The 27,868-nt window shown below is 53.0% G+C and overlaps 1 protein-coding gene across 2 annotated transcripts in view; it reads right to left on the bottom strand.

Annotated features, from left to right (window-relative positions):
• Window positions 1-405: 405 nt before the first annotated feature.
• The window catches only part of KIF26B (kinesin family member 26B), a 507,916-nt gene continuing 480,453 nt past the window's right edge, over window positions 406-27,868 (bottom strand). For both annotated transcript variants that reach the window (XM_047754531.1, XM_047754532.1), the window contains 5 exons: window positions 24,111-24,273; window positions 19,268-22,676; window positions 5,941-6,137; window positions 5,349-5,499; window positions 406-2,144 (listed from right to left, as the gene is read on the bottom strand). In XM_047754531.1, the coding sequence (XP_047610487.1) occupies window positions 1,996-2,144; window positions 5,349-5,499; window positions 5,941-6,137; window positions 19,268-22,676; window positions 24,111-24,273 (4,069 nt within the window). In that variant the 3' untranslated portion in view covers window positions 406-1,995. The remainder of the gene's footprint in view (window positions 2,145-5,348; window positions 5,500-5,940; window positions 6,138-19,267; window positions 22,677-24,110; window positions 24,274-27,868) is intronic.

The raw sequence follows: 27,868 nt of genomic DNA, 5'->3' as shown, positions 1-27,868 counted from the left end.
GGATGCACCTCTGCATGGGGGCAAGCGCTAACAGAACACAAAGCCAGACTTGTCATCCACAGAACGGGCTTCCAGTCTAGGGGGCTAACTTTCCAAACAAAGCTAATAGAGCCGTCTGTGTCCCGACCTGGCCAGTAAAGGACTGGTGCTACGAAGAGCACAAGAATTCAGTTCCCACTGACTTCAGCTGGGCTTTGCTGACTGCTCGCCAGTTATGCTGGGCTACATGTGTCCCGAGGAGCACTGACAACAAAACGCAAAAGTTCTTTTTCCTGGGGGACAGGCTGGGGACAAGGAGTGGGTTAGCTGGGACTGCCTCCCTTGCCTGAAACAGGCTCATGAAGATATGCTGCATTGGAGGGCAAAAAAGAACAGTATGCTAGAAAACCCTGGGCACCTCCATCAATGGGCAGGCTGCGGGGTCCCTGACCTGGAAGGTAGGAGGACACTGTGAAGTTCCAGAACTGCTATGAGTCACTCCCCTGACCACTCTGTGCCTTGGGTTTCCATGACTAACACAGGCATAATAATCCCTAAGGGAACTGCGGTGGGGGGCGGGGATGAACATCTCTATTTGAGAATGAGGTCCAAAGTTCTTGGAGTCAAGCTTGGTACATCCATATGCATGACACTCTGTGCCCTGGCAGGTGGGTGTGTGATATATGACAGGAAACCGTTCTCAGCCTTCAGGTCCCAAAGTTGAGGGGTCAAGCCTGGTCCTTTCTTGGGATGGAGGCTTTGGTTTACAAGAGGCCTGGAACTTCCTGCATTTAAGCAGCACTCTAGACAACGGCAGAGTTATGCAACCCCACATCCTTCCTTGTCCTCGACAAATACCGTTGGGGTCTCTGAGCACCTGCAGGCCCAAGAAGCTATCTAAATTGGGAAAAATCCTCTGCCCCAATAAATTTGCCAAACTAGAGAACTGTTGCCAAACTGTAGTTCGGTTGAACTAGTCCAAGCTTTCCATCCAGAGCCTTTGGAATAAAAATGAACATGAAAAATGTTGTGAGGGTCATGGAAACCCTGGATTTGTGTGTAAAGGAATCAGGCTGTGGGCGTCAGGATTTGGAGGAAAAGCTATTGGGGGAAAAAAAAAATATCCCATCCAAAGGGTAAGTTGGGCCCAGGTCATAGAGGCTCCTTTCCCCCTAGAGACGCACCCTCTTCTCTCTTTTCTCTCAGGCTCACATACACCTGTGCTGTAACTGACCTCCAGGTCTGCCTGCTGACCCTGCCTCTCCCAGGAGGTGGGATGAGCGGTCACCTCCTGTTCCAACCTTCTTTGGAAACATCCTGGCTTGTTCCGGGAAGTCTCTAGCTTCAATCTGAGTGGCCTTCCCAGCAGAATCATGACAGACAGTTAACATTTATTCATATGCAATACTGATTAGGAAATAGCTCTACAAACACAACTTCCTTAGAAACAGCAAGTCAGAAATAGGATAAAACACCAAGAGAAAACGAGCTGTAAATACATTGCAAAAATGTGTTTTGTTGTTGTTCTGTTGTTGTTTTCATCTCGACTAGCACCATCTGTACACAAGAAAGTAGGAACATAAATGTTTGGATAATCATAAAGATTTGCAAGGCACTTAATCAGTCATTGGGGTAACGTTGTTTTGTTTGAGCTTTTTCCACGGCGATCCCGCGTCCCCCCTCGCCCTTTCTCACGAACCAGGAGAAAAGTGAGGTCCCTTTTGCCAGCAGTTCTTATGTACAAACAAGTTCTTTAAAGTTCCTCAAAGTGCGTTTTCAGTCTCGCGGGGCTCTCTGGTCCCTGGGGCTTCCCATCGTTTCCTCCTCCCCTGCGTGTGTGGTGTTTGCACCTTTCCTACAGAAATCAAAAGAAAACTCGCCTTCCGCTCCACGCTCGCTCCCGACTTGCCACCGACCTTCGTCCTCATTCCGTGGTCTCCGAGCGCCGCCGGCACAAGGGCCCGCCCAGGGTGGCCGGCTGAGGATGGGGAGCGGGGCCGGCGGGCGGGGCTCCCTTCAGCGGCGCCTGGAGGTGACGTCAAAGCAGGTGATCATCATCAGGTGCGCCTTGCAGAAGTTGACGCGGCTCTCCAGGCGCTCCGTCACGCACTCCAGCGCTTCCAGGTACTCCAGGGAATCCAGCTCCAGAACCTGCTCCAAGTCAACTGCAAAGAAGGAGAAGCCTGAGGGGGACGCGGCCGATCCGCCGGCCCCGCCCCCGCCGGCTGCACCTGCGCCTGCGCGGGAAGGCTTGCCACGCCCTCTTGCCCGACCCTCCTCCGCTCTCGGGTGGAGAACGGACACGGGCCCCTCGGTTCTAATGACATTAGACCCCTGACATTTTACTGAGACTCTGCTGAGGGACAGAGTGACATTCAAGCTCCCGCACCTGCACCATCTCCATCACCAGGTCTGAGACACTCCCAGCACCATTGTTCTTTATTAACTAGAAAATCAGTCCATCTTCGGGCGGAGGTGGGGAGACCCCGTTCCTTGCGGGGGGGGGGGGAGTCTCACCTGAATGTTGTTAGCCTGCCTATGGGAAGTCTGACCCTTGCCAGTTAGTCCATACAGCTGTATGCAGCTGCCTCTCTGAGCAGGTGGAGAAACTTGACCCTGTCTCTTGGCACTTCCTAGTACAATTTCAGCTACTCATTGGTAGTTTGGGAAATAGGCTGATGATGTCAATAATTATGATTCTTTGCTCAGAAGACAAGAGGAGATTTAGGACCCAGGTGCCATCCCCAGCGTTCAGGCCTGCACAGAGTAAAAAGTCTGCACAGAGTAAAAAGTCTGTTTTCTTCAGTTCCTCCAGAGCAATTATCTGAGGCCATCCCCTCCTGGTCCCCAGCCCCTACATGGTCCAGTGGTGCGCGGGCAGGGGGGTGGCTGGCTTGGCCCCAGCTCCAGGACTGCTGCAGAGGTCCACCACCCGGAGGGCGGGTGGGGACAGCAGCCAGGTGGGTGGGGGTGGCTCTGGAATCCAAGCAGGAGACTTGCACTCCATCCCAGGTCGGCCACGCCCAACCTCTGCTGGCACAGGGTCCATAAAAGTGACATGAGAACCACAACCGCTAGTCTGCCTACTCTCCTAACCAGAGTTTGGGTGGAGAGAAGAACCAAAAAGAGATGAGGAATGTGAATGCGGTTGGAGAATTTTTAACATGCTATAGGACTGTCAGGGGTTGAAGTTGAGGCTGACCTCTTATAGGTTAGTTAATGGAGCTCCAGAGCAGTGGGGTAGCCTGCTTAGCGTTGCACAGTTAATAAGAACCAAGGCGGGGAAGGGGGCCAGGGACCCTGAATACCAGCCTAATATTTAAAAAACAAAAACCCAAAAGTCAACATACCATACATAACCACATCAGGCTATGTTATGTATGAATCACCTTGAAAGTGGCATCAGATCCCACTGGATCCCAGCACATATATTTATTTCTATGCCAATACCCTACCTATAAACCCACACCTAGGGAATAGCATACTGCCTCATTGTTTTGGTTTGGTTTGGTTTTTTTTTTTTTTTTGGTCATTCTAGGTTTTAATTCATGTTGAAGAACGAATCTGTGTTTGTCCTTTCATGTGGCCCTCCTGTTCTTTATCTTTCTCGGCATCAAAAACATCACTGATTCCTGACATGTACAAAGGCAAGAAGGAAACGACTGTTTCCTGGAAGCATGTACACATGTACTGACGTTAGAGCTGCTCCCATCCTGGGAAAAATGTGACTTTGTAAGATGAAGACAATTTGTAAGCCCGCCTTAGGCATAAACAGCACTCAAAAAAAAAAAAAATGTTAACGAAAACAGCACAAAGGAAGAGGAACTGCTGAACGGGTGCCCCTGGGAACTTGAAGGAAGCACCTGAGGATTCACAGAAGAAGGGAAAGGGTGCATACAGATGGGAGAGACACAGCATTAGGCTCCACGGTTACGCTGTGGCCTGACTTCAGCTAATGTCCTCCTGCGTGTCTTTTCTGCTCCATCACAGCCTAAGATGGAAATGCCCTGGGGAGCGGGGACTTGACAAATCTGTCCAGATTTCTAACGGGGGGCCTACCTCAGGGCATCGTGCAAGCAGATGCTGAGGAATTGTCTCCTGTTGAGGACAGCTTGTTTCATCAGCTCTTCGATAATACCAGCTACTACCTGATCCTGCGCTGTCATCGTGGGCCAGCCATGTAATGGGCACTTGACTGAGAATAACTCGTTCACTCTCACAGCAGCCCTATAAGGGGGTCACCATTGTATTTCCCCTCCTTTTTTTTTTTTTTTGGACTTTTTAGGGCCACACCTGCGGCATATGGACGTTCCCAGGTTATGGGTCGAATCAGAGCTGCAGCTGCCAGCCTACACCACAGCCACAGCAACGCCAGATCTGAGCCACATCTGTGACCTACCCCGCGCAGCTTGTGGCAATGTTGGATCCCTGACCCGCTGAGTGAGGCCAGGGTTCAAATCCATGGACACTATGTCAGGTTCTTAACCTGCTGAGCCGCAATGGGAACTCCTCACCCAGGATATCTTAAGCCCAAGTTCCAGACTCTGCCTGTCATGCTCCCCGCATCGACCTGGGAACACTGGGGAGAGGAAGATGTGATATTCAAGGAACAGTCATGAAGAGAGGGAGGCACGGGGAGGGGCTGGAGGGAAGAACTGTAGCGCAAGTAATGCATTTTATTCCAGAGACTAAGCCATGGAGCATCGGGTCCCCTATCAATGAACTAGCTGGGACCAGATATGAGCTTTATTTTGTGGCAAATGGAACGGTTAGGAACACATAAATAAGAGACAATTGAATCCATCTTTCAAAGAGAGAAAAATTGTTCCGAATGGTTATTAGATGGCTCCTGTCATCCTGGACTTTCTATTAAATGGAAATAACTCTGTGAATGGTTTTTTTTTTTTTCACTCAAAAATGTTTTGCTTGTTTTCTGGGTTCTTGGTGAAGCTTTTCTAGGATGGCACATTCTCCCCTACTAAGACCTCTATAAATTCTTGTCTATTTCAGGCTAGCTATGCCATGTGATTTTGTGGCCTGGGAGCAGATCTGTCATATAGCCTTCATGTCTGGGTGATTGTCTGCTACATGCAGGGGAAAAAAAAAAAAATCTCATTTTCAGGTGCTTTGGACTGAGACATATTAGAAATAATCTTGCAAAAGTAATACTCACTGCCCCACTGGTGCCCCTACCCCTCCCGTCTGCCCCCAGGGGAGTGGGGCTGTGCTCAGCAAAGAGGCTGTCTCCAGGCCAGGGCCTGGGGGGCCCCAGGGGGTTCAGACAGCATCCCTGTCCCTCTCAGCATGGGTTGCCAGCCAGGCCTGTTCAGCTGGGAACCCAACCCGGGAGTGGCACTGATGGGACTTACATTCACTGAGCCACTTGTTGGGATCCAGCATCAAATACTGCTTCGTCGTCTCCAGCTCCTTCATCAGCCACTCGTACTTGGCTCGGACCTCGGCGATCCTCTGCTGGCGATGCTCCAGAATTTTCAGTTTTGCATTGAAGCACATGATCTCCTAGTGCACAGATGAAGGGGAGATGGGGGAGAGGAGAGGGGAAGGGACCTTCAGCTCAAATCCGGCGGCCAGCTCCTCTGGAAAGAAATACCTGCAGGGGCTTCTAGGTCTGCACGAGGGGCGGGGCACTGGGAAGTTTGGGAGGGACCTGGGGGTTGGGGGAGGCTATCACAGGCATTTCTCTGATTTAGAAGGCAGCCGGCATCACCAGCTGGAGCCAGAAAAGCCCGGAAGACCACCAGCTCCCCCAGCCTTTGAGCCTTGGACTTCTGGGGCACCGTCCAAGAGCAGGGGTACCACTGCCGCTGGGCGCTCTTGCTTCGCACCCGCGTTGGAAGCCACTGGGGGTCTGGTTCTACTCTCCCCAGGTTGCCCCGTGGGACCTGCTGCGGGGGGGGGGGGGGGGGCGGCGACTGCCACCGCCTGGCGGGGGGGCCTCACCTTGCCCCCGCGTCGCCGCTGCAGCCGTTCTACGTCGTCGATTTCGTAGACTTTAATCTCGAAAGGTTCCCCGAGGCCCCTCTGGGTGCTGCGCAGGGGGCCGTCCACCCAGCGGACCCCCGCGCTGTTGGCGGGTTTTCTCACGGGGGAGGGGGTGTCAAGGGACAGCGCCGGGATGAGCCTCCGTCTCTGGGAACCTAGGTAGGGGATTTAAGCCCAAAGTTCATCTTTTGGAATTTCTAGCTTTTAAATATAAATATATATATATATATATTTTTTTTCTTTTTTCCTTTTCAGCGTTGCCCCCGCGGCATATGGAAATTCTCAGGCTAGGGTTCAAATTGGAGCTGCAGCCTCCGGCCTCTGCCACAGCCACTGCAACGTGCCAGATCAATGCCTAGTCTGCAGCCTACTCCACAGCTCACAAAGGATCCTTAACCCAGCGAAGCCAGGGATCAAACTTGCATCCTCACGGATCCTAGTCAGGTTTGCTATCCCTGAGCCAAAGGGGAACTCCTAAATATATGTTTTTGATGCAAGAGGGTCGTAGCAGGCCTCTCCGGGGCCAGCAGCAGAGCTGTGTTGGAAAGGATGCAACCTCCCACCACCCACCTCAGCACCTACTCCCTCACAGGGGCACCCGCCTTCACCTCTACAAGCTCAGAAGTCCCCCCTCACCTGTCGAGCCACCTTCGGTCTCCACCTTAAAAACTGTGCACACCGAGTTCCCATCATGGCTCAGCGGAAATGAATCTGACTAGCACACATGAGGATGCAAGTTCCATCCCTGGCCTTGCTCAGGTGGGTTAAGGATCCGGCATTGCCGCGAGCTGTGGTGTATGTCATGGATGCAGCTTGGATCCTGCCTTGCTGTGGCTGTGGTGTAGGCCGGCAGCTACAGCTCTGATTCTACCCCTAGCCTAGGAACCTCCATGTGCTGCAGGTGTGGCCCTAAAGGGACAAAAGAAAAAAAAAAACAAAACAACCAAAAAACAAAACCTCATGCACAGGAATGCCCACCCAAACACACAGGCAGGCCACCTGGAGGACACTGAGAGCCACACTGGCCCCGCCCTCAGCATGGACCCGTGCAGGGCGAATTCCAGATGTTAGGGTTAGGGAAACCCGCTCTTAGTATTGTCGCAGGAGTTTATTTCCTTCCTGGAAATAAGCTCTGAGATGTGCCAGTCTCTACTCAACATGCTTTCTGCTTTGTGAGGGGGCCTGCTAGCAGCCCCCCACTACCCGCCCTCTTCTTCCTCAACAAGAGACCCTGAGTTGGAACAGGACACGTGGCCACCCAGATGTACCCTCTGCGGTACACATGACTGAGGCTCCAGTGTGGTTGAAGCAGAAGTGCCCCGTGCAACAGCCAGAAAGGGACCTGAAGGGGTCATAAGTCTGTCCCCTGCTCCTTTGTCCTGGATGGAACATGGGCCTGCTGACTGGCCCCTGAGATGACGCCCATAAGCGACAGAAAAACAAGAGAAGGCGCCTGGACGCCTGGCACCTGGAGACCTTCGCATGATCGCCTAGGCAGGCTTTTTCTCTTTTTTCTTTAAAAGAACTTTTTCTAGAGCAGGTTTAGGTTTGCAGCTAAACGGAGAGGGAGGTGCAGACAGGATCACCCCCCCCCCAACAGTCTCCCCCCGCCCATCAACATCCCCCTTCCAGGGGAATATATGTTACACCTGCTGAACCTACATGGACACGCTGTTATCCATATGGACACGCCGAGTCCACAGTTAACATTAGGCTTTACTCTTGCTGTTTACATCTCACGGTTTGGACAAATGTATCCTGATGTCTGTCCACCGTGATAGTTTCACACAGTATTTTCACTGCCTTAAACAGCCCTTACACAGACTTTTACAGGAGAAATTAGTCTCTAGATTGTTATTGTGGTTTTCTGCCACAGGTGAAACTAGAACCTAATTTAATTCTCATGGAAGCGGAACCTGAGGTACAAACAGCTTCGGTAACTTGCCGACAGCCTCAGTATTCCCGTTAAAAAAAAAAAAATCCACTGCCCACATGCTCCAGCAAAATAAGAAATATCCGATAATAATTTCCCCCCAAAATGAGTTATGATTAAACACCAAGGACTTGGCTCAATGAATGTGAATGTTCTTTCCATTGTTTTTCTTCCTCCTCTATTTGGGAAGATATAAAACACATAGGGGAGTTCCCTTCATGGCTCAGCAGTCAACGAACCCAACTAGGATCCATGAGGATGCAGGTTCGATCCCTGGCCTAGCTCAGTGGGTTAAGGATCCAGCATTGCTGTGAGCTGTGGTGTAGGTCACAGATGTGGCTTGGATCCTGTGTTACTGTGGCTGTGGCGGAGGCCAGCAGCTGTAGCTCTGATTCGACCCCTAGCCTGGGAACCTCCATGTGCTGCAGGTGTGGCCCTAAAAGAGCAAAAACAAACAAACAAACAAACAAACAAAACCCCACTGGAATCAGAGAGAGTGTGTGGCTAGACTATTTATGATGGCTGTTCTCTAGCTCTCTGGAATCCCCTGCTGGACCAGTCCCTGGTGCCTCCACACGACTATCTAATCCTCTTAATGACAGGGGTGAATCAATCTCTGGGAAGTGAGGAGCCCAGCTGACATCAATCACCCCCACTTTATTTACTTATTTTTTGGCCGTGCCTACAGCATCCAGACGTTCCGGAGCCAGGGATGGAACTCACGGCACAGTGGCAACCTGAGCCGCAGCAGTGACAGCACCAGATTCTTACCTTGATGAGCCACCAGGCAATTCCCGTCCCCCCCCCCCATTAATGGTAGGCACCTTCTGTCTCGAGGTAGCAAAGACCGTGGCCACTGTCCTACTTGCCGTCTGCCACACCAGGCAGGGTGTTGCTCCATGATCCTCTGTGGAAGGTCCCCTGTCCAATACACCACTGATGTCTCAGTCACTGTCTCCAGGCTCCTTCTTGGATCTCGAGGTTGGGTAACTCCAGGCTTGCGGGGTGCAGGCCAGCAGAGATCCCACAGGGATCAGTTGTCCTAGAGCGTGTCCTCTGGAGGACTATAAAAAGCAATCCCTACAAGACTGGCCAGGCCAGGGGTCCCACTGCATCAAGCACCACCTTTTCTGGTGACTGGTGGCATGAGTGAGGACCTGGCTTCCCAGGACGGGGCTTAATCCTTTCGTCCATGTCTGAAGTGGAACTAGCCGCTTGCTTTGGGCATGGTGGTTGCCCTGGTTCTGGCCTCTCTCTCAGTGGGAGGCAGGCCTGGACCCCAGGAAAGGAAGCCTGGGCCTGTAGGTGGTGGTGCTGCCGCCAACAGCTGCATCCCCTGAGGCCCGCCCTTCCGGCAGCTCCTTCGGCCAGTGATGGGCATCTAGGAAGCCAGTTTTCTCCTGGAAAGAAGGTGGCTGGGAGACATGACACCCTCCCAACAGGTTTATCTCGAAGCTAAAGGGAGCTTGATCTAATTTAACTCAGGGCAGAATGCTCTTTGACATAAATCATGGCAACATCTTGTTTGATCCACCTTCTAGAATAAAGACAATAAAGACACACCTAAACCAATGGGACCTAATTAAACTCAAAAGCTTCTGCACAGCAACAGCAAAGGAAACCATTATACAAACGAAATGACAACCCACAGAATGGGAGAAAATTTTCCCAAATGACTCAACAGACAAAGGTTTAATCTCCAAAAATATACAAACAACTTATACAACTCAACAACAAAAAACCAATCAACTCAATTAAAAATGGGCAGAAGACCTAAATAGGCATCTCACCAAAGAAGACATACAGATGGCCAGCAGGCACATGAAAAAATGCTCAACATCTCCAATTATTAGAGAAATGCAAATCAAAACTACAATGAGGTACCACCTCACACCAGTCAGAATGGCCATCATTAACAAGCCAACAAATAACAAATGCTGGAGAGGGTGCGGAGAAAAGGGAACCCTCCTGCACTGTTGGTGGGAATGTAAATTGGTACAACCACTATGGAAAACAGTATGGAAATAATACCTCAGAAAAGTAAATACGGAACTACCATACAACTCAGCAATCCCACTCCCGGGCATATATCCAGACAAAAATTTCATTGAAAAAGACACATGCACCCATATGTTCATTGCAGCACTATTCACAAAAGCCAAGACATGGAAACAACCTAAATGCCCACTGATGGATGAATGCATTAGGAAGATGTGGTACATATATACAATGGAATACGACTCAGCAATAAAAAGGACAAAAGAGTGTCATTTGCAGCAACATGGATAGAATTAGAGACTCTCATACTGAGTGAAGTAAGTCAGAAAGAGAAAGACAGACCATATGATATCATTTACATGTGGAGTCTAAAATATGGCACAAATGATCTACGGACAAAACAGAAAAGATCATGGGTATGTAGGACAGACTCACGTTTGCCAGGGGGCAGGGGGAGGGTGTGGGATGGATTGGGAGTCTGGGGTTAGTGGATGAAAACTCTTCCATTTGGAGCGGATGGGCAAGGAGATCCTGCTGTACAGCACAGGGAACTATCTATCTAATCACTTGTGATGGAACATGATGGAGGATAATGTGAGAAAAATAATTATGACTGGGTCACATTGCTGTACAACAGAAATTGGCAGAATACTGTAAGTCAATCATAATAAAAAGTTAAAAAAATTTAACTCAGAATCGCTCTGTGGTCCCTCCTGAGTTCAGGAAAGAAGGCGGCATCTGCCTGAAGCCTTGGCTAGCTGCTCTTAGAGTCTGGGCAGATGCTGCTCTTAAACAAAGAGATAATGACGTCACCCAAAGTCACATTTGCAGGATTAGGCAGCCCTAAGAACACGAAGGATGCACAGCCCTGTGGTTCTTCTGGAGGATCTGGGAGAACTTGCCAGGGGGCTGCTAGTGGAAGCGCTGGTCCTTATAGCACGTACCCCGTGGCGCTTGGGGCATCTCAGAGGAGTTAGTGCCCTCTCTTCCCCATCCTCCATCCCTCCTCCTCCCCTTAATTGCAGTGGGTTCTGCCCTGTCGAGTGCTGGGCCAGCATCGCTGGCATGGCCTGATGACCTGTCCAGAAAGAAAAACAATGTACTTTTCTCCAACTTCGAGAGATCCACTGGCTGTGAAGGAAAGCTTAAATCACTGCAACCTCAGAGAGTTATCCATCACAGTCCAACAAATGACCCCCCCACCCTGCTCCAAAGAAAACACTGATTCCCACACAAACTCCTGCAGGACCGGGATCCGGGAGCAGCTTGTTTAGCTGGGTGGTTCTGGTGCAGGGTCTCTCATGACTGCAGTCAAGCTGTCAGATGGGGCTGCCGTCATCTGAAGGCTTGACTGGGGCTGGAGCATCCACGTCTAGGCTCACTCACTGTCGGCAGGAGTTTCCATTCAGCGCCCCCATGGACCACTCCACAGGGATATCTATGGCATGGCAGTTGATTTACGCAGAGTACAGAAGAGCAGTGACAGTGTCTTTCACAGCGGAATCTTGAAACTGACATACTGTCACTTACTTCTGCCCCATTCTATCGGACACAGAAACAACCCCCGCTGTGGTATGGGAGCGGATGACACAAGGGGGAATACCAGGATGCAGGGACCACTGGGGACCTTCTAGGAGTCTGGTTACCACCGATGGGATGTGACCAGATGAGAAAATACCAGGAATAAGGGTCTTCCTCAATCTCCCTCCAAAAACCACTCCAGGGCATCCTCCCTTGCCTTGAAAGTGGAGATCACTAGATTGGGGGAGAAAAGAAGACAAGCCTGCATGGAGATGGCCTTTCTCTGGGCTATGAGAGCCTAACAGTAATACCCTGAAGGCTCTCTAATTCCCTTGCCTTCTTTCCACGCCTTTTTTTTTGCAGCCCTCTCCTCTTCCTTGCCGTGTCAATCAATCCCTGCCAGGGTTGGGGAGAGCCTGGGGCTTCTCCTGCGTGTGGTGAATGGCTATCTTGTATTTTCTGAGTGTTCTGCATTTGGTCACTGGTCAACCAATGCCATGGGTGAACTGATTTGGTCCAGATCTTGCACCCACCCCCGGGGAGCCCTCCCCTACAGAGATCCACTGGGAGCCTTACTTGGGGTGTGATGGGGAAAGCAGGGCGCAGGAGCGGGGAACTGGTCAGACGGGAGGGAGTGGAGCTTAATTCCATGAAGGAAGTTTCAGAGGCAGAGATGGTTCTGCCGTGTTGCTGAAAAAGGACAGAGGAAATGATGGAGCCAAAATGCCACATCCTCATTGAGAGAAAATGGACCACAATCCCAGGGAAATGCGAGTTCTTGGATTTTCCTCATGCTCCACCATCGCCACCACTCAAGCAGATGCTCACGGCTTTTTGCTGAGCCCAGCCTCCGCCAGTGACCACCTCCTGCCAGCCTGCTGGAAGGTCAGGGCAGCATCTGCCATAAGGGAAGTGGGGGGAAGCGCCTGGGTTGGGCGACTGTGCCATGGGTCCCCGTGGGACGCAGCCTTAGGTTTGGGAATCACAGTCCTAGACCAGCCTCCCCAGGATGCCAGGTCAGGATTCCTTCTTCTCTGTCATCCCCTGCTGAACAGCCCAGCACTGTGTCTGGATGTGCAGAATTCAGGTATGTTAAACAAACAAACAAACAAACGAGCAAACAAACAAACAAAAAAACCACTCGAGGCTCAAAAACAAATCTGACTAGTATCCATGAGGACGCAGGTTCGATCCCTGGCCTCGCTCCGTGGCTTAAGGATCCGGCATTGCCGTGAGCTGTGGTGTAGGTTGCAGACGCAGCGCGGATGTGGCATTGCTGTGGCTGTGATGTGAGCTGACCGCTATGGTTCTGATTTGACCCCTAGCCTGGGAACCCCCATGTGCGTCAAGGCAAGGAAGGAAGGAGAGAAAGGAGAAAGGAAGAAAGGAAGGAAACACAGACATCAGATGGGGACAGGGAGAGAAAATATCAGTGTTCCTGGATTTATGAGGATGCGGCTGCACTGACGGCCAGGAGAACTTGACCTGAGAAAGGAGATTTTCCCAAGCTGGAGAGGAGGCGGGAGGTGCCCGGCCACTTGCTCGCTCTGGGACTCTCAGCCTCGCACCCTCTCTGCCCACCCTCTACTCCAACCGGCTTCCTCGGTGTCTTAGGGAGCCAATCGCTCTCCCAACTTAGAGTCAAAAAAGGTATCTCATTTGTTTCTAGGTAGAGTCTCTTAGAAACACTCTAGGAATCTTACATCTGCCAACAGTGGGGCTTGCCTTAGCCCCTTCATTAAGCCAGAGATTACAATGTGTCCTAAATTCATCAAAACAAAGTAAGACTGCCCCTGAGAAACACACAAAGCACAGGGGTGGACAGAGTGAACCACTGTGGAGTGAACAGTCACAGATTTTTTTTTTTTGTCTTTTCTAGGGCCGCTCCCGCGGCATATGGAGGTTCCCAGGCTAGGGGTCTAATCGGAGCTATAGCCACTAGCCTACGCCAGAGCCACAGCAACGTGGGATCCGAGCCACGTCTGCAACCTACACCACAGCTCACAGCAACGCCGGATCGTTAACCCACTGAGCAAGGGCAGGGACCGAACCCGCAACCTCATGGTTCCTAGTCGGATTCGTTAACCACTGCGCCACGACGGGAACTCCAGTCACAGATTTTAGTGCAACAGATCTGCCAACTGAACCCAGCAACCCATAGATAACTCAGCACCCAGAGAAGGGAAGGCACAGTATTTGGTGCTTAGAGTGGGCAAGAAAGCAGAGAATAGGCTTAAAACACGGGTCACCCCCAGGGCAAGACATGAGAAGCACATAGAAAAGAACTCAGCTCCTCACAGGACCACACTGTCCGCCAGCCAACCGTGAACTATCCACTGGGTCACGGTAACCTGCACCAGCCCCGGGGCTGGGGACCCAACAGGCTGAGTCAAGTGCAAGTGCAGACCAGGCCTTGCCGGAGCTCACGTCCAGGCAGGGCCAGCCCAGGGTGCATCTCAGAGCCGACACGCTCCCTGGCTGGCTTGCCTCCCAGGCTCTCTAGGTGCTGGCTCACACCCCACCCAGGCCTGCTGCAGTGGGAATGAACTTCATTCAGACTAAGGTGCTAACCTGATTTTCAGATTTCCCTGGCCAGCCCGAGAGAGAAGGAAGGAGAGAGAAAGAAGCCAAGGGGGTAAACACCAGGCGGGCGGTTAAATGCCAGGAACCCTCGGAAGAAGACAGAGCGTCAGGCAGCGTCCACATGATAAGTGATACGGAAAAGCTACTGGAGGAAGGACAGGGCCTCGGGCGGGGATGGGCTGATGCCACCTTACCATCAATGCCCCATCACCAATTTACATCCTCTGAGCAAGTGAATGCCCTCCAGACATTGGCTCCCCACCTAGGCTGGCTTGTCATCACTGCTTCATGGCCAATGGCTACTCACAGGGGAGCTGGCAAGGAACGGTGGATGGATCGATGACAATCCATCAGTAGCAAGCAACCCACAGCTTCTGTCACCTCATCACCCCCTCAGCCAAGACTCTATAGTGACTCTCCATTGCCAACTGCAATAATTCTTAGAGTTGCCAGATGTTCAGGGAAGAACTTGATCTGGGCTTCCGTTTTCTGTCTGTCATTGTGTCCATTAAAAATATTCATTCTCCTTGGAGTTTCCGTCACGGCTCAGCAGAAACGAATCAGACTAGGATCCATGAGGACGGAGGTTTGATCCCTGGCCTCGTTCAGTGGGTTAAGGGTCTGGTGTCGCCATGAGCTGTGGTGCAGGTTGCAGACACGGCTCGGCTTCTGCATTGTCATGGCTGTGGTGCAGCTGGCAGCTGCAGCTCCAATTCAACCCCTAGCCTGGAAATTCCATATGCCACAGGTGCGGCCCTAAAAAGACAAAAAAAGAAAAAAAATCTCCTATGTTGAGTTCATCCCACTCTGTTGTCCATAAGCCAAGTATGTGCTCCCATCACGGCCTCAGCCTGCACTGCTCTCCTTCCTCCTGGTCCCAGCATCCTTCAAGGCCTGGCTCTACCCTAATGTCTCTCTAAGGCCCTTCTCCAACTGCTCTGGACTCTCTTTGTCTAAATACTGCCTACACTTAGCTCTCCTTACATCACTCAGCACTTGGCAATGCGCCTTACTTCATTGCTCTTTGTCTTTTGCCCTCCAACGAGATGACACACTTCTCACATTGGCCTTGTCTTCTACGCGGCCTGCCTCTCCCCAACCCCGCTAGAAACGTCCTCCTCACCAAGCTCTAACAGCACAGAAGAGGCCCGATCAATATTCAACAACTTAAAATAAATCCCATAAGGCGCTCCCCCTGTGGCACAATGAGATCAGTGGTGTCTCTGCAGCGCCAGAACGCAGGTTCAATCCCTGGCCTGGCACAGTGGGTTAAAAGAGCTGGTGCTGGCCAGCTTGCATCTGATCCCCTGGCCTGGGAACTCCATATGCCTCGGGGTGGCCGAAAAAAGGAAGAAAATAAAAATAAAACACATCCCCTTGACTACCGATTATCTTACGGAAAGGAAGCCACAGTCTCACCAATATTCTTTATATTATTTGCATCCTCTCCTACAACGTGAGCATCAGAGAGATTGTGATGGTTCTCTACCAACCCCCTCATTCTAGTTTTACAGGAGAAAACTGGAGTCCAGAGAGGATAGCTATTCCCTAAAGGTCACACAGCCCAAGACCCGACGCCTCCTGCTATTTCGAGCTCAGTCATCCCACTGCACCCATGCTGACAGCAAAGGCTCAATTCCCAGCATCCTCCACCAACACGGCCCTTCAGGGATGGGCCTGGAAAGGTGAACCATCGTGACGTTTGCTTGTTTCCACTGTTACACGTGCTGCGAAGCCCGCAAAGAGCTCAAGGTTATCTGCCCTGTTATCTCCAGTTCCTTTTCACTAAGAAAATAACCGAAGCATTAAAGATTTCCAAACTCAAAAACAACCTCCACTAACAGACAACTGCTTGTCTCCTCTGCAGTTCCAGGTCCCGCCATCGCGCTTGGAATTTCCTTGGAAGAGTTTTATGGCTTCTCTTAAAGAAGTTGCTTCTGATTTATGCTGATCATGTCTGACAGCCAGCATTTTTCTTAGTAATAATCATAAAGGAGACAAGGTCACTTAGCTTGAAAGGAGCATAGCTCTCCTGCCGTATCTGTCGTGGAGCCGAGGATCGAGGTCCTACGCCCTTGGCACTCTTCTTTAAACCCCAACGCTGCCACCGAGCCTGGCACTTGGATCTTACACCAACAGCCTAACCTAACAACAGACCCTCAGAAAACAGCACTTACAAAAGCAGGTACATCAGGCCAGGACACGTACAGAACCTACGCTCCCTGCTCCAGGTCATTATTGTAGCTTTTTCTTCCTCTTGACGCCAATGTCACAGCCAAAGCAAAAAGTCAAAGAAGAAAAAAGAAAGCCAAAGAAAAAAAAAAAACAGTAAAAGGAGTTCCTGCTGTGTCACCATAGGATCAGTGGCATCTCTGCAGCGCTGGGACACAGGTTCAATCCCCAGCCCAGCACAGTGGGTTAAGGACCCAGTGTTGCCACAGCTGTGGCATAGGTCACCACTGTGGTTCGGATCTGAACCCTGGCCTGGGAGCTCCATGTGCCATGAGGCAGCCAAAACAAAACAAAACAAAAAAAAAAGAAAGAAAAAAAAAGAAGAAGAAAGAAAGGAAGAGAGTAAAGATATTGAAAAAAAAATGGATTGGTTGATTCAAAATGTTAATGATAGTACCTACGGGAAACACTCTCTAACACTCAAACCCCCATAAGCACAGAGCAAACATCCCACAATAATCTGGATTGGGAACACCAAGACTGGGCTGACTGCAAAAATAAAGTATATCAACCAGGTATTGGGAGGGCTAGACTTTTGAGGGGATGGGGGGCAAGGATTCTGGCTGAGATAAACCTCCCTGCTATTTTAGTAACTGCTATCAAAACATTTTAATACCCTTGACCCTGAAAACAGGGCACAGCAGCTGTCACGGACTGCTGCATGGCTTTCTGTTCTGCTCTTGTCTTCTTCGGGTTCTGCTCTCAGGGCTGCTGCTGAGACTCAGGGCTGGAGGGCCTGAAGGGGAACAGCACTGAAGCGGATCAAAGCCGGACACGCACACCGCCTGGGAAATGAAGACATCGAAGTCCGACAGCCGTGATGCCTCCCAAACACGCTAGGAGGGAAGCACCCTCAGCACGGTTCGTGATCTGTGATGCGCTGGGGGGACGGGCCATCTGCATCAGAACGCCGAGCACTGCAACACCACCGCCTGGTCCCTTGAGGGTGGTTTCTTTGGTTTGAGGCAGACACATGGTTTAGGATGTGCACCGACCACAGTCCTTACAGTTTTTTTTTTTTGTCTTTTCTAGGGCTGCACCCACAGCATATGGAGGTTCCCAGGATAGGGGTCGAATCAGAGCTGTAGCTGCCAGCCTATGCCCCAGCCACAGCAACTCAGGATCCAAGCTGCATCTGCGATCTACACCACAGCTCATGGCAACTCGGGATCCTTAACCTACTGAGCGAGGGCAGGGATCGAACCTGCAACCTCATGATTCCTAGTCAGATTCGTTAACCGCTGAGCCACGATGGGCACGCCCCACAGTCCTTACATTTGGATTGGAACATTCCAGAGCGGGTGCTGGCCTGTGCTGTGAGAAGAGAAAAGAGCAACCTCACGGTGGAACGAAAAAAACTGTGCAGCAATCAGTGGCTGAAGCAGCTGCAGGGAAGAGGAGGCCTCATTTCTGGGTCTCACCCCATCTTTTAATTTCAAGTAGGCTGGTGGTACCACCACGCTGCAGGGCAATGGTTTCTGAGCACTCTGGGAGAGCCTCCGTTTCCTCGGAAGGGCCACAGTGCGGCTAAAGGCAGGCTAGGAGGGCAGGACCCCAGGCCGCTCTTACTTCAACCAAGGTGCAGAATCACACGCGGGGCCTGCAGGAGACTGCTGCATCAAAACATGGCTCCTCTGCTGGGAGTTCCCGTGGCGGCTCGGCGGGGTATGAACCTGACTAGTAGCCATGAGGATGCAGGTTCGATCCCTGGCCTCGCTCAGTGGGTTAAGGATCTGGCATTGCCATGAGCTGTGATGCTGGTCACAGATGCGGCCCGGATCTGGTGTTGCTGTGACTGTGGCAGCTACACCTCCAATTTGACCCCTAGCCTGGGAACTTCCATATGCTGCAGGTGTAGACCTAAAAAAGCAAAAAAAAAAAAAAAAAAGAGGCCTGTGCCAAAGAATGCGTGAGGGCAAGTTCTGTGAAAGCCACTTTAAGAGCAAAGACGAATCAGCAAAACTCTCAGGGAGTTAAGTTAACTCTCTTGGTTCCTTTTGTCTTCTCTCTCTGTCCCCTCTGTCCCTCTCTCTCCTTTCACCTCACCTACTCCATGGCTACCTGGACCATCAGCTCTGACCTAGGTCCTCTTCTCCTTGCTCAAAACTTACTGTCACATGTCCCCCCAAACTCCAATGATCAAGTCAGTGAGCTTCATATATTAGTTCTTCCAAAGTACTTATTTGCTTTCTTTTTTTCTTTTTTTTTTTTAGAGCCGCTCCCAGGGCATATAGAGGTTCCCAGGCTAGGGGTCAATCGGAGCCGTAGCAGCTGGCCCATGCCACAGCCACAGCAACACAGGATCTGACCCGCATCTGCGATCTACACCACAGTTCACGGCAACACCAGATCCTTACTTAACCCACTGAGCAGGGCCAAGGATTGAACCTGCATCCTCATCAATACTAGTCAGATTCATTTCTGCTGCGCCACGACGGGAACTCCATTATTTGCCTTTCCTCTAAAAGCATTCATGTCAGCTTCAGGAGTGTGTGTGTGTGTGTGTGTGTGTGTGCGTGGCAGGTTTCAGGCCGGCTACCGGTGTGCATGTGTGACTGTCTATGAGTGGGGGTGGGATGGTAGGAAGGGCCGGCCGCACTGCATTTTCAGTGACATAAGGTAGGCTTCATCCCATTCCCTGAGAGTTGCTGCTAGGGTCTAAGGAGGCCTCTGGGTCCTAAGTGTAGTGACACTGACTCTGGTGACACAGATCTCTCCGCAACTAGTCTTGGTCCTTGAGCAGAGAAACCCAGGTGTCTGGGCTGGGGGTTGGGGGAGCCGATGGAGGAAGAGGTTGCTTGGACCCCACAAATGGTGGGTGTGGCGCGGTGCCCCGCAGCGCCCTGCCTTCTCCCAGATGGATGGGCACTCACAGCCTGAAGGCGGAGCGATGCCCAGAGGTTGGGTCAGCTCTGTCCCCAGCAGGTGACAGGCGGGGCTGTCTGACGGGGGCGCCCATCGCTGTGGCCCGGGGCCGCCCTCCACCCTTCACCCTCCGGCTGCCCGGGCCGCGCCTACCTGAGTTGGTGCGCTTCTTCGGGGCCTTGAGGCTGCGGCAGCGGCCGCCCACCGAGCTGCTGTTCTCGCTCATGGAGTCCTGGGCAGACGACGCGCTGCCGGTGGCCTCGCTGTCGCGCATCATGCTCTCGTAGCCGCTGCTGCCGCCGCTGTGGTAGAAGAGCGCCGTCTTGCCCATGGCGGGTGGCAGCTCCCCGCTCAGCACGCTGCTGTTGTCGCTGCCGTGGCCGCTGCTGCAGCGGTGCGGCCGGCGCGGCGGCGTGACCTTGCTGTAGGGCGAGGGCAGCGGGGCGGCGGGCGGCGGGCGCTCGTCGGCGGGGACCGCGCGCTCCTCCGTCTCAGGCCCCGCGCGCCCGGCCAGCCCCCGCGGGCCCGCGCCGCCCTGCAGCAGCTCCGAGATGCGCCCGTTCACCGCCCGCAGCGGCAGCTTGGACGCCAGGCCCGAGCCCCGGCTCCGGCTCAGCGACTGGGTGGACCAGGACATGTGCTTCCCGCCGGGGGCCGGGCCGGAGCTCTGGCCCACCGCCTGCGGCAGGGACTTGGTGGAGAAGCTCAGGGTCTTGGTGGTGGTGGTGGACAGGCTGCGCGCCTTGGGGCTGGCCAGGAGCAGCTTGCTCACGGCGGAGATCTTGGATTGGCTGGCCTTGGGCGAGGCCCCGGCCGACTGCGTGGGGCCCGGGTTGGTGGGCGAGGCCCCGGCGCTGCGGCCCGGGCTCCTCCCGGTGCGGGGCATGGTGCTGTCCTTGCCTGCGTGCAGCCGGGAGCTCATGGAGGACAGGCTCTCGGCCCTCTCCAGCGAAAGGCATTCGTAGTGGCTGACGGTCGTCCTGCCCAGGGAGTTGGTCCTGCTGGCCAGCTGCTCCAGTTTGGCACTGAAGAGCTTGCTGCTGCTGGCATCCTTCATCTTGCCGCTGCTGGGCTCGTCGGGCAAGACGGCCAGGAAGGGCGCTGGTTGGTTCAAGGGGCTGCTGGAGCTGCTGCTGCCCGCGCTGTGCTGGGGGCTGGCCCGGTTCTTCTGGTCCAAGCTGGACTTTCGGACAGGGGGCAGTGGGGGTGTCCCTTTGGGCCGAGCCAGGACACAGTGCTTGGGTGATGCCACCTTCCTTTCCAGGGTGGCCTTGGAGGGCTGGGTGCCGGAAGCCGAGCCGATGCCGTTGGTCTCAGCGGCGCAGTGGTAGAAGAGGCTGTCCAGCTCGTCCTGCCGGCTGCCTTTCTGAAAAGCCCTGGGAAGGCTGCTTGACTTCAGGATTTTGTTGAGATGCCCAGGGCTCTGGGCAGCCACAGTGGGCAGGGCCATCTCACAGCCATCCACGACCCTCCTGAAGTTGTCAGCCACGGGGGAGGCAGATACCTCCCCACTGCTGCTGCTCAGCCTGTCACCTGGGCTGGCCTTCCTGTCCTGTTCTGCTCTGGCCTCAGGCTTTGGGCGGCCTGGGACCGTCTCACACCTGATTCCTTCTTCGCTGGGATAAGCATTCTCTTTCTTCACCTCCTCTTCTCGTTTCAGCCAGGGGTCCTCAAATTTCATCTCTTTCTTGGCACCACTTTCCTTGCTCTCCTGCGACTGGGCCGCTTTGGGGACTGAGCCAACGGTGGCAGCGGACGCCTCAGGCTCTTGGACGTTCCGGGGGCTCATGGCGATGCAGGGATAAACAGTGATGTTGGTCTTCATGGGGATGTACCCTTCGCAGCCGCTCAGACTGGCCCTGTTGGAGATGGTGACCATGGCCTTGCCCAGCGTGGAGATCTTGCAGCCTTTGATGGGAGGGGCTTTGTTGAAAGCGTCCTCCCCCATTTCAGACAAGATGAGCAAATTGTCAGGGCCCGCCTTGGGCTTCTCCTGGCACACCACGGCGGTGTTCTGGACGAATTCCGAGGCCGGAGGATCTGCCATTGCCTCCCCGTGCCCGAAACACGTCTGGGCTATGAAACCGTGGCACGGCGGCTCGCCGTCACTGCCCGTGCTCATCTCACTCAGCCAGGAGCTGATGGAGGAACGCCTGCTCCCTGCCTCCCGGGCTTTCTCCTCCAGGCTCAGCTTCGGGAGGGGCAAGAACTGGGTGATGCTGACCTCGGAGACAGGTGCCACATTTGAGTAGCACTCCAGGTCCTCGCTGACGCTGCCGATGATGCTGACGGGCCGGGAGCCCGAGGCCAAGGCCTGCACAGAGCAGTCGCTGTTGAAGCTGATGATGCTGGTGGGGCGGCCGCTGTCCAGGACGCCACTGATGGTCAGCTCCTCCACCAGCGTGAACACCAGCTCGTCCTCACCGTTCAGCTCCAGGGGCTGTTGCACTGTCACCATCGTGGTGCTCAGGATCTCCTTGGAATCTGGAGACGTGGCCGCCTGCTGGTCGTCATCCACAGGGATTTCCAGGAACCCCTCGCTCCCAGCAGACATGGATTTCTTCAGCACCTGGGGACTCATTCCGACTGGGGGGGTACGTAGCTCGGGCTGCAGCAGGGACTCACTAGATACCATGCCCGAATCCTTGCTCAGGGTGGGCAGGGGGGCCGGTGAAGGCAGGACTCCCTTCTGGGTGTAGACTTTGCATCTCTGGGAAGGAGAGCTGGCTGGCTTGTACTCTGAGGTCTTGGAGAGGCTGGCGATGCCCAGCCTGGGGGAGCCCATCGGGCGGGGCTTGCCTTCCACGAAGCCGCAGGAGTTCAGGCTCTCTCGGCTGCTCTGGAGGCTGGAGCTCTGCACGAGCTGGGAGGAGCCGTGCTGGCTGCTGCTGCTGCTGCTGCTGCCCGGGATGCTCCTGGGTGAGGCTGGGGTAGGGCTGTGGCTGAGCTGAGCGGCAGGGACAGGGGAGGGCTTCCTCTGCACCCTAGAGGCGGGGGGCTCAGCGCCCTCTCTGTGGGTCAGCTGCCCATCTGACCCATCATCTTCCTGATCGGACTCGCAGAGGGGGCCGGCCCCGGCTGCCTGGCTTAACGGGAGACTCTTGCTTGCCTGCTCAGCCCCCAGCTGGGCCGGCAGCTCTTCGAAAGGGAACTTGCTGGGCTCCTCGCTGCCATCGATGCAGTCAAGCCTCTCCTGCAGCTCGGCGAACGTGTTGCACTTGAGGCAGTCCCTCTCTGATTTGCCAGCTGCAGCCTCTCCGGCCTCCGCGGACCGGCTGTCGCCCCTGGCTTTCTGCAGGGCCGGCACGATCGGGACAAAGTCTGGGGGCCCCTCGTTGTCGGTGAGCTCCTTGTCGGAGAGGGCCGTGCCGTTGGGCCCGATGTAGATGACTGTGTCGCAGGACTGCTCGCTGCTGGAGGAGTAGTCGGGGTCGCTGGACAGGTGAGGCATAGCGAAGTCGGACTCCACGGCGGCCCTGGCGTGGAACGGTCTCAGCTGGGTGGGCCTGCGCATTCTGCCTTCCTCACATGAGCTCTCTCCCCCGGAGGAGCTGGAGGTGTACTGGGAGTGAGAACACAACAGTCAGTGCGGGCAGCTCTTCCAAGACAGCCCTTCCACTGAGCCTGACATCGTGGGGCCCCTGGGGGAGGAGGCCACTGGCTCCATCCGGCTCTCAGGACCCCAGTGGGCCGCCCTACCAATGGGCTGTTAGCTAGGGTGTGCCAGGCCAGGTGCCCACCTTTGCACCCATGGCCTCATGCTTGAAGGAAAAGCCCTGTGAGGCTGTCAGGAAGGGAGGTGACCAGCCCACAGCTCCTCTGACCTCCCTAGGGCTAAAGGGTCACCAGCTTGGCACACCCAAGCCATTGGTGACCACCTGTGCCACGGAACATGGGTTGGAAAGACATATTTCTGACCCAAAAAGTTACAAACGGGGATAAAAGGCCCACATATCACCAGCTGGCCATGGACTAGGGTGACTGCAGTCAAGATTATTTTCTCAAATGCTTGTGTCATGCCACCACTGTCCTGGCTTTGCCTCGGCCTGGGAAAATGAGCCCAGTGGTTTCTAGCAGATTCTGAGCATCAGGTTGGGGTTAGTAGACGCAAATGACTAAGGGGGTCTTGCTGTACAGCACAGGGAACGATAGCCAATCACTTGTAATAGAACAAGTGGACGATAATATGAGAAAAAGATATATATGTGTGTATATATATATGACTGGGTCATTTTGCTGTATGGCAGAAACCGACAGAACATTGTAAATCAACGATAATTTAAAAAAATGTATATAAGAAAGAAACCACTGAATTACAAGACCCAGCCACCGGGAAATGCCTCTCAGAAATGCAGGGGATGGAGTTCCCGCTGTGGGGCGACAGGATCTGTGGCGTATTGGGAGCGCTAGGACAGGGATTTGATCCCTGTCCCGGCACAGTGGGTTGAGGATCTGGCGTTGCCACAGCTGCGGCTTAAGCTGTGACTGTGGCTTGGATGGTCCCTGGCTCCAGAGCTCCATATGCCGCAGGGTGGCCAAAAAACAAAAACAAAAACAAAAAAAAACCCAGCAGCAGCAGCAGCAAATGAAGGGGAAGTAGCCAGGTGAGCAAGGAGTTCCTAATCCTCTTTGGGGTCAATCTGTTGAAAACCCAAGGGAGGCCAGAGATAAACTATGAATATGTCCTGTCCCTCCCAAATTGTTCATGGCAAAGTAGCAACCCAATTTCAGCGATCTCAAGTGGGCCCAGCCCTCCCGGGGAGGGGTCCAGACCGGGTGACCCGGGAAAGCACCAGCTTTGGGGTGGGACTTCTGTACGGGCCTGAACGTGGTCCTGCCCCTAGGTGGGTGCTGAGCCAGGCCATCGGCGGCCACGCCCACCACGCCTCTGGGTGCTGGGGGATCAGAACTCTGCAGTTGGCTCTTTCTGACTCAGTTCCGGGGCAGGGCTCCAAAAGCTCCTTCAGGCCCCACACCCCCCCTGCAAGCCCCCTACCTTCGTTTTCTTCTTCTTCATCCGCAGGACTCTGGAGGCGATCTGGATGGTGGACAGGGTTTCCGCGTAGCTCCCGGCGGCGGCCGAGATGTGCGCGATCATGGTGGTGCGGCAGTTCACATTCCCCAGGGACTCCCGCAGCAGCATGGTGAGCTTGCTTTCTCTGCCAACAAAGTGGATTAAGGCTGCATTAGCCGGCCATGCTTCACTTGGGCTGTCAGGGTAGGACTTCAGGCCTCTACATGGCTTCTTGTGGGCAGTGGGTTTTTTTGTTTTTTTTTTCCCATTTTGTTTAATGGCGTACTAATGAGTGCCATCATCTACACAGGGCTATTTGTAGTTGGCAGCTGAGCAAGTGCTTCTAACCCCAAGAATGGAAGTCATGCAAAACATCTCCCTTGGCACGACTGTCCTGACTATGATGGGGACTTGTGTGTGTGTGTGTGTGCGTGTGTGTGTGCATGTGCGTGTGCATGTGTGTGTGTACCTAATGAGACCTGGGAACAGAGATGAGAGGAAGGGATGGAGAGTGGGAGGCGCTGCGGCCGGTGATTTGCCAGGCTGGCCACAGACCCTGCCCTTCTCTGCCAGTTTTTGCACCAGGCCATCCCTGCAACAGAAAGCACGTCCCGCTGTGGCTCAGTGGGAACAAACCTGGCTAGTTCGATCCCTGGCCTCGCTCAGTGGCTTAAAGATCCGGCATTGCTGTGAGCTATGGTGTAGATCCGCAGATGTAGCTTGGCTTTGGCATGGCTGTGACTGTGGCATAGGCTGGCGGCTGCAGCTCTGATTGGATTCCCTAGCCTGGGAACTTCCATATGCTGTGGATGATACCTAAAAAGAAAAAAAAAAAAAAGAAAAGAAAAAAAGCATATCCCCCGCTACGAACTTGTCTTGAAGATCTATGTGTTTATAATACATGCAAAGTATCTTTTGCCAAGGAGTGGCAACTGATTTATTCTTTATTGCCACTGTCTCTCAACTCACCTTTGCACTCGGTGGTAATGGAGAAAAAGGTATGCCTATTCCTCACTATAACTGAGGAAACAGAGATATAAGCCCAAGCACCCACTCAATTGGCAATAGAACGCAGAACTTTCTAGAAGGGCCTCCTCTGGGGACTTTGCAGGGGCTGTGCAGGGCCAGTGCCCTGAGTAGTGATAATGAGGCCCAGGGGTTTACAGATGGTGTTTCTAGACTCTTTAGAAAAGTGATCTGGAGGCTCAGTGGTAACGAATCCGACTAGGATCCATGAGGACGCAGGTTTGATCCCTGGCCTCGCTCAGTGGGTTAAGGATCCGGCGTTGCCGTGAGCTGTGGTGTAGGTCGCAGATGCAGCTCGAAACTGGTGTTGCTGTGGCTCTGGCGTAGGCTGGTAGCTACAGCTCTTATTCGACCCCTAGCGTGGGAACCTCCACATGCCGTGGGCGTGGCCCTAAAAAGACCCAAAAAAAAAAAAAAAGATTGCAGAAAGGACCCCTGTTTACATGGAGAAAGGCGAAACAAGCAGGCAGAGCTGTTGCCTCGTCCAGTCTCAGCTGGGAACGCTTGCATGGGGCGGCTCTGAGTTTTCACTCCTAAGCAAATCCACAAGTGACGGCCAAGGCCTCTGTGTGGATTTGGAAGCGTATTCGCAATACGGCACCCGCCAGTGATTCCAAGGATGGACTGCACAATGACGTCCCTAAGGAGACGTGTGGCTCATCAGTTGCCCTCTGCAGCAGGCACACCCCACTTATTGTGACCCTGTAAAGGCCCGAGGAAAAGATACCAAAGACAGAAGCAACAGAGATAGCATTGTTCCATCAAACTGCTTGCCCTGTGTACGGCCACATGATTCCCCATTCGTGAGTCAATCATAGGCCAATTTTATTTTTTTAAGTCCACATTGTTGGAAGAGGCTGGGGCATGTGGGTTGCTTGGCAACTGGCACTTTCTCTCTCTTTGGAAAGCCAGGAAAACTGCCAGCAAGCCTCTTTCACATGGGCCTCTCTAGACTCTAAAACATACCTTATGGGAGTGAAAGATGGTGGCTACAAGCCTCTTTAATTTTTTTTTTCCCACCTCATCATGATCCTTTCACTTGGAACAAAGACAATTAAGTTGGGGACAGAAGGTGAAAGAAGGGACAGAATACTAAAGGCGGCAAACTGTAGCTTTAAGTCAGTGTCTCCGGCAGGAAAATAAAAAAGACTTGACAGAGTTTCTATGGCAATGGTCAGGACGCTCTCAGACCGGCCCTCTGCACAGAGCCCAAGGTGAGAGCAGGTGCACAGCCCAGGGGCACAGCTGCTGGCCACCGAGCCCCGGGGCCAGGCTGGCTGAGGATTTATCCAGGGGGCCGTGTGGGAGGGATGGGGTGGGAGGGGAGATGAAAGAACTGGTGACAGAGCAGAGGTGACTGGGGTCTGGGCTCAGGACCACGCCATTCTTTCAGGCAGCCCTGTTTTCAGCACATGCATTTCATCTCCCGGCCCAGCTGCACCCGCCTTTTAAAATGATTTTTGGAAAAATGTCTTGCTTTTTAAAATTATGTCAGCATTTACTAGACAAAGCAAGAGGACACAAAAAGAATGGGAACACGAATACAGTTTAATGACTAATATTCATTTTAAAAGGCCACGTCGTAGTTCTCTAGGGGCCGGCAGGCCATACCTGGCCCACTGCCTGTTTTTGTAAATAAAGTTTTATTGGGACACGGCCACGCCCAATGGTTAACATATTGTCTCTGGCTGCCTCCTGTTTCTTGTGAGAGAGAACTGTGGATGTCCCCTCATAGACATGGATCTGTTTTCAAAAATGTGCTGCTCTCAATGCAGATACAGCGAGGGCACAAAATAAAGTCACATGAGGATGAACCACTTAGATTAATTCTTTTTTAATTCTTTTTTTTTTTTAGGGCTGCATCCATGGCATATGGAAGTTCCAGGGCGAGGGGTCGAATTGGAGCTGCAGCTGCTGGCCTATGCCACAGCCACAGCAACTTGGGACCTGAGCCACATCTGTGACCTACACCACAGCTCAAGGCAACACTGGATCCTTAACCCACTAAGCGAGGCCAGGGATCGAACTTGTGTCCTCATGGATGCTAGTCAGGTTTGTTGCCACTGAGCCACAACAGGAACTCCTACATTAATTCTTAGGTAAATGAAAGGGGAGTTCCTGTCATGGCAAAGCAGAAATGAATCCTACTAGGAACCATGAGGTTTCCGGGTTCGATCCCTGGCCTCGCTCAGTGGGTTAAGGATCCGGTGTTGCCGTGAGCTGTGGTGTAGGTCACAGACGCAGCTTGAATCTAGTGTTGCTGTGGCTGTAGTGTAGGCCGGCAGCTGCAGCTCCCATTCGACCTCTAGCCTGGGAACCTCCTATGCCACAAGTGTGGCCCTAGAAAACAAAAAACAAAAAACAAAAAAAAAGAAAAGAAAAGAAAGAGAAAAAAGAAAGAAAGAAAAAAGAAAATGAAAGGAAAGGAGCTTAGTTCATCTAGAAAATTAATTAGAAACTGCCAAACAATCTACAAGAGAAAGACTGCTATGGGCAGCAGACGTATAAATCATACACGTACACACACATGCACCCACCCAGGCGTACACACAGACATGCTCTTTTTAAGAAAAGGGAAACAGTGATTTTGTTTGTTCGTTTGTTTTTTGCTTTTTAGGCCACACCGGAGGCATAGGGGTTGAACAGGAGCTGCAGCTGCCGGTCTCGCCACAGCCACAGCAACGCGGGATGTGAGCCACGTCTGCCACCTACAC

This window comes from Phacochoerus africanus, chromosome 12, assembly GCF_016906955.1.
Source record: "Phacochoerus africanus isolate WHEZ1 chromosome 12, ROS_Pafr_v1, whole genome shotgun sequence".
In the NCBI taxonomy this organism is placed as follows: domain Eukaryota; kingdom Metazoa; phylum Chordata; class Mammalia; order Artiodactyla; family Suidae; genus Phacochoerus; species Phacochoerus africanus.
The sequence above is the reverse complement of the archived record's forward strand: the minus strand, read 5'-3'. Positions and strand labels throughout refer to the sequence as shown.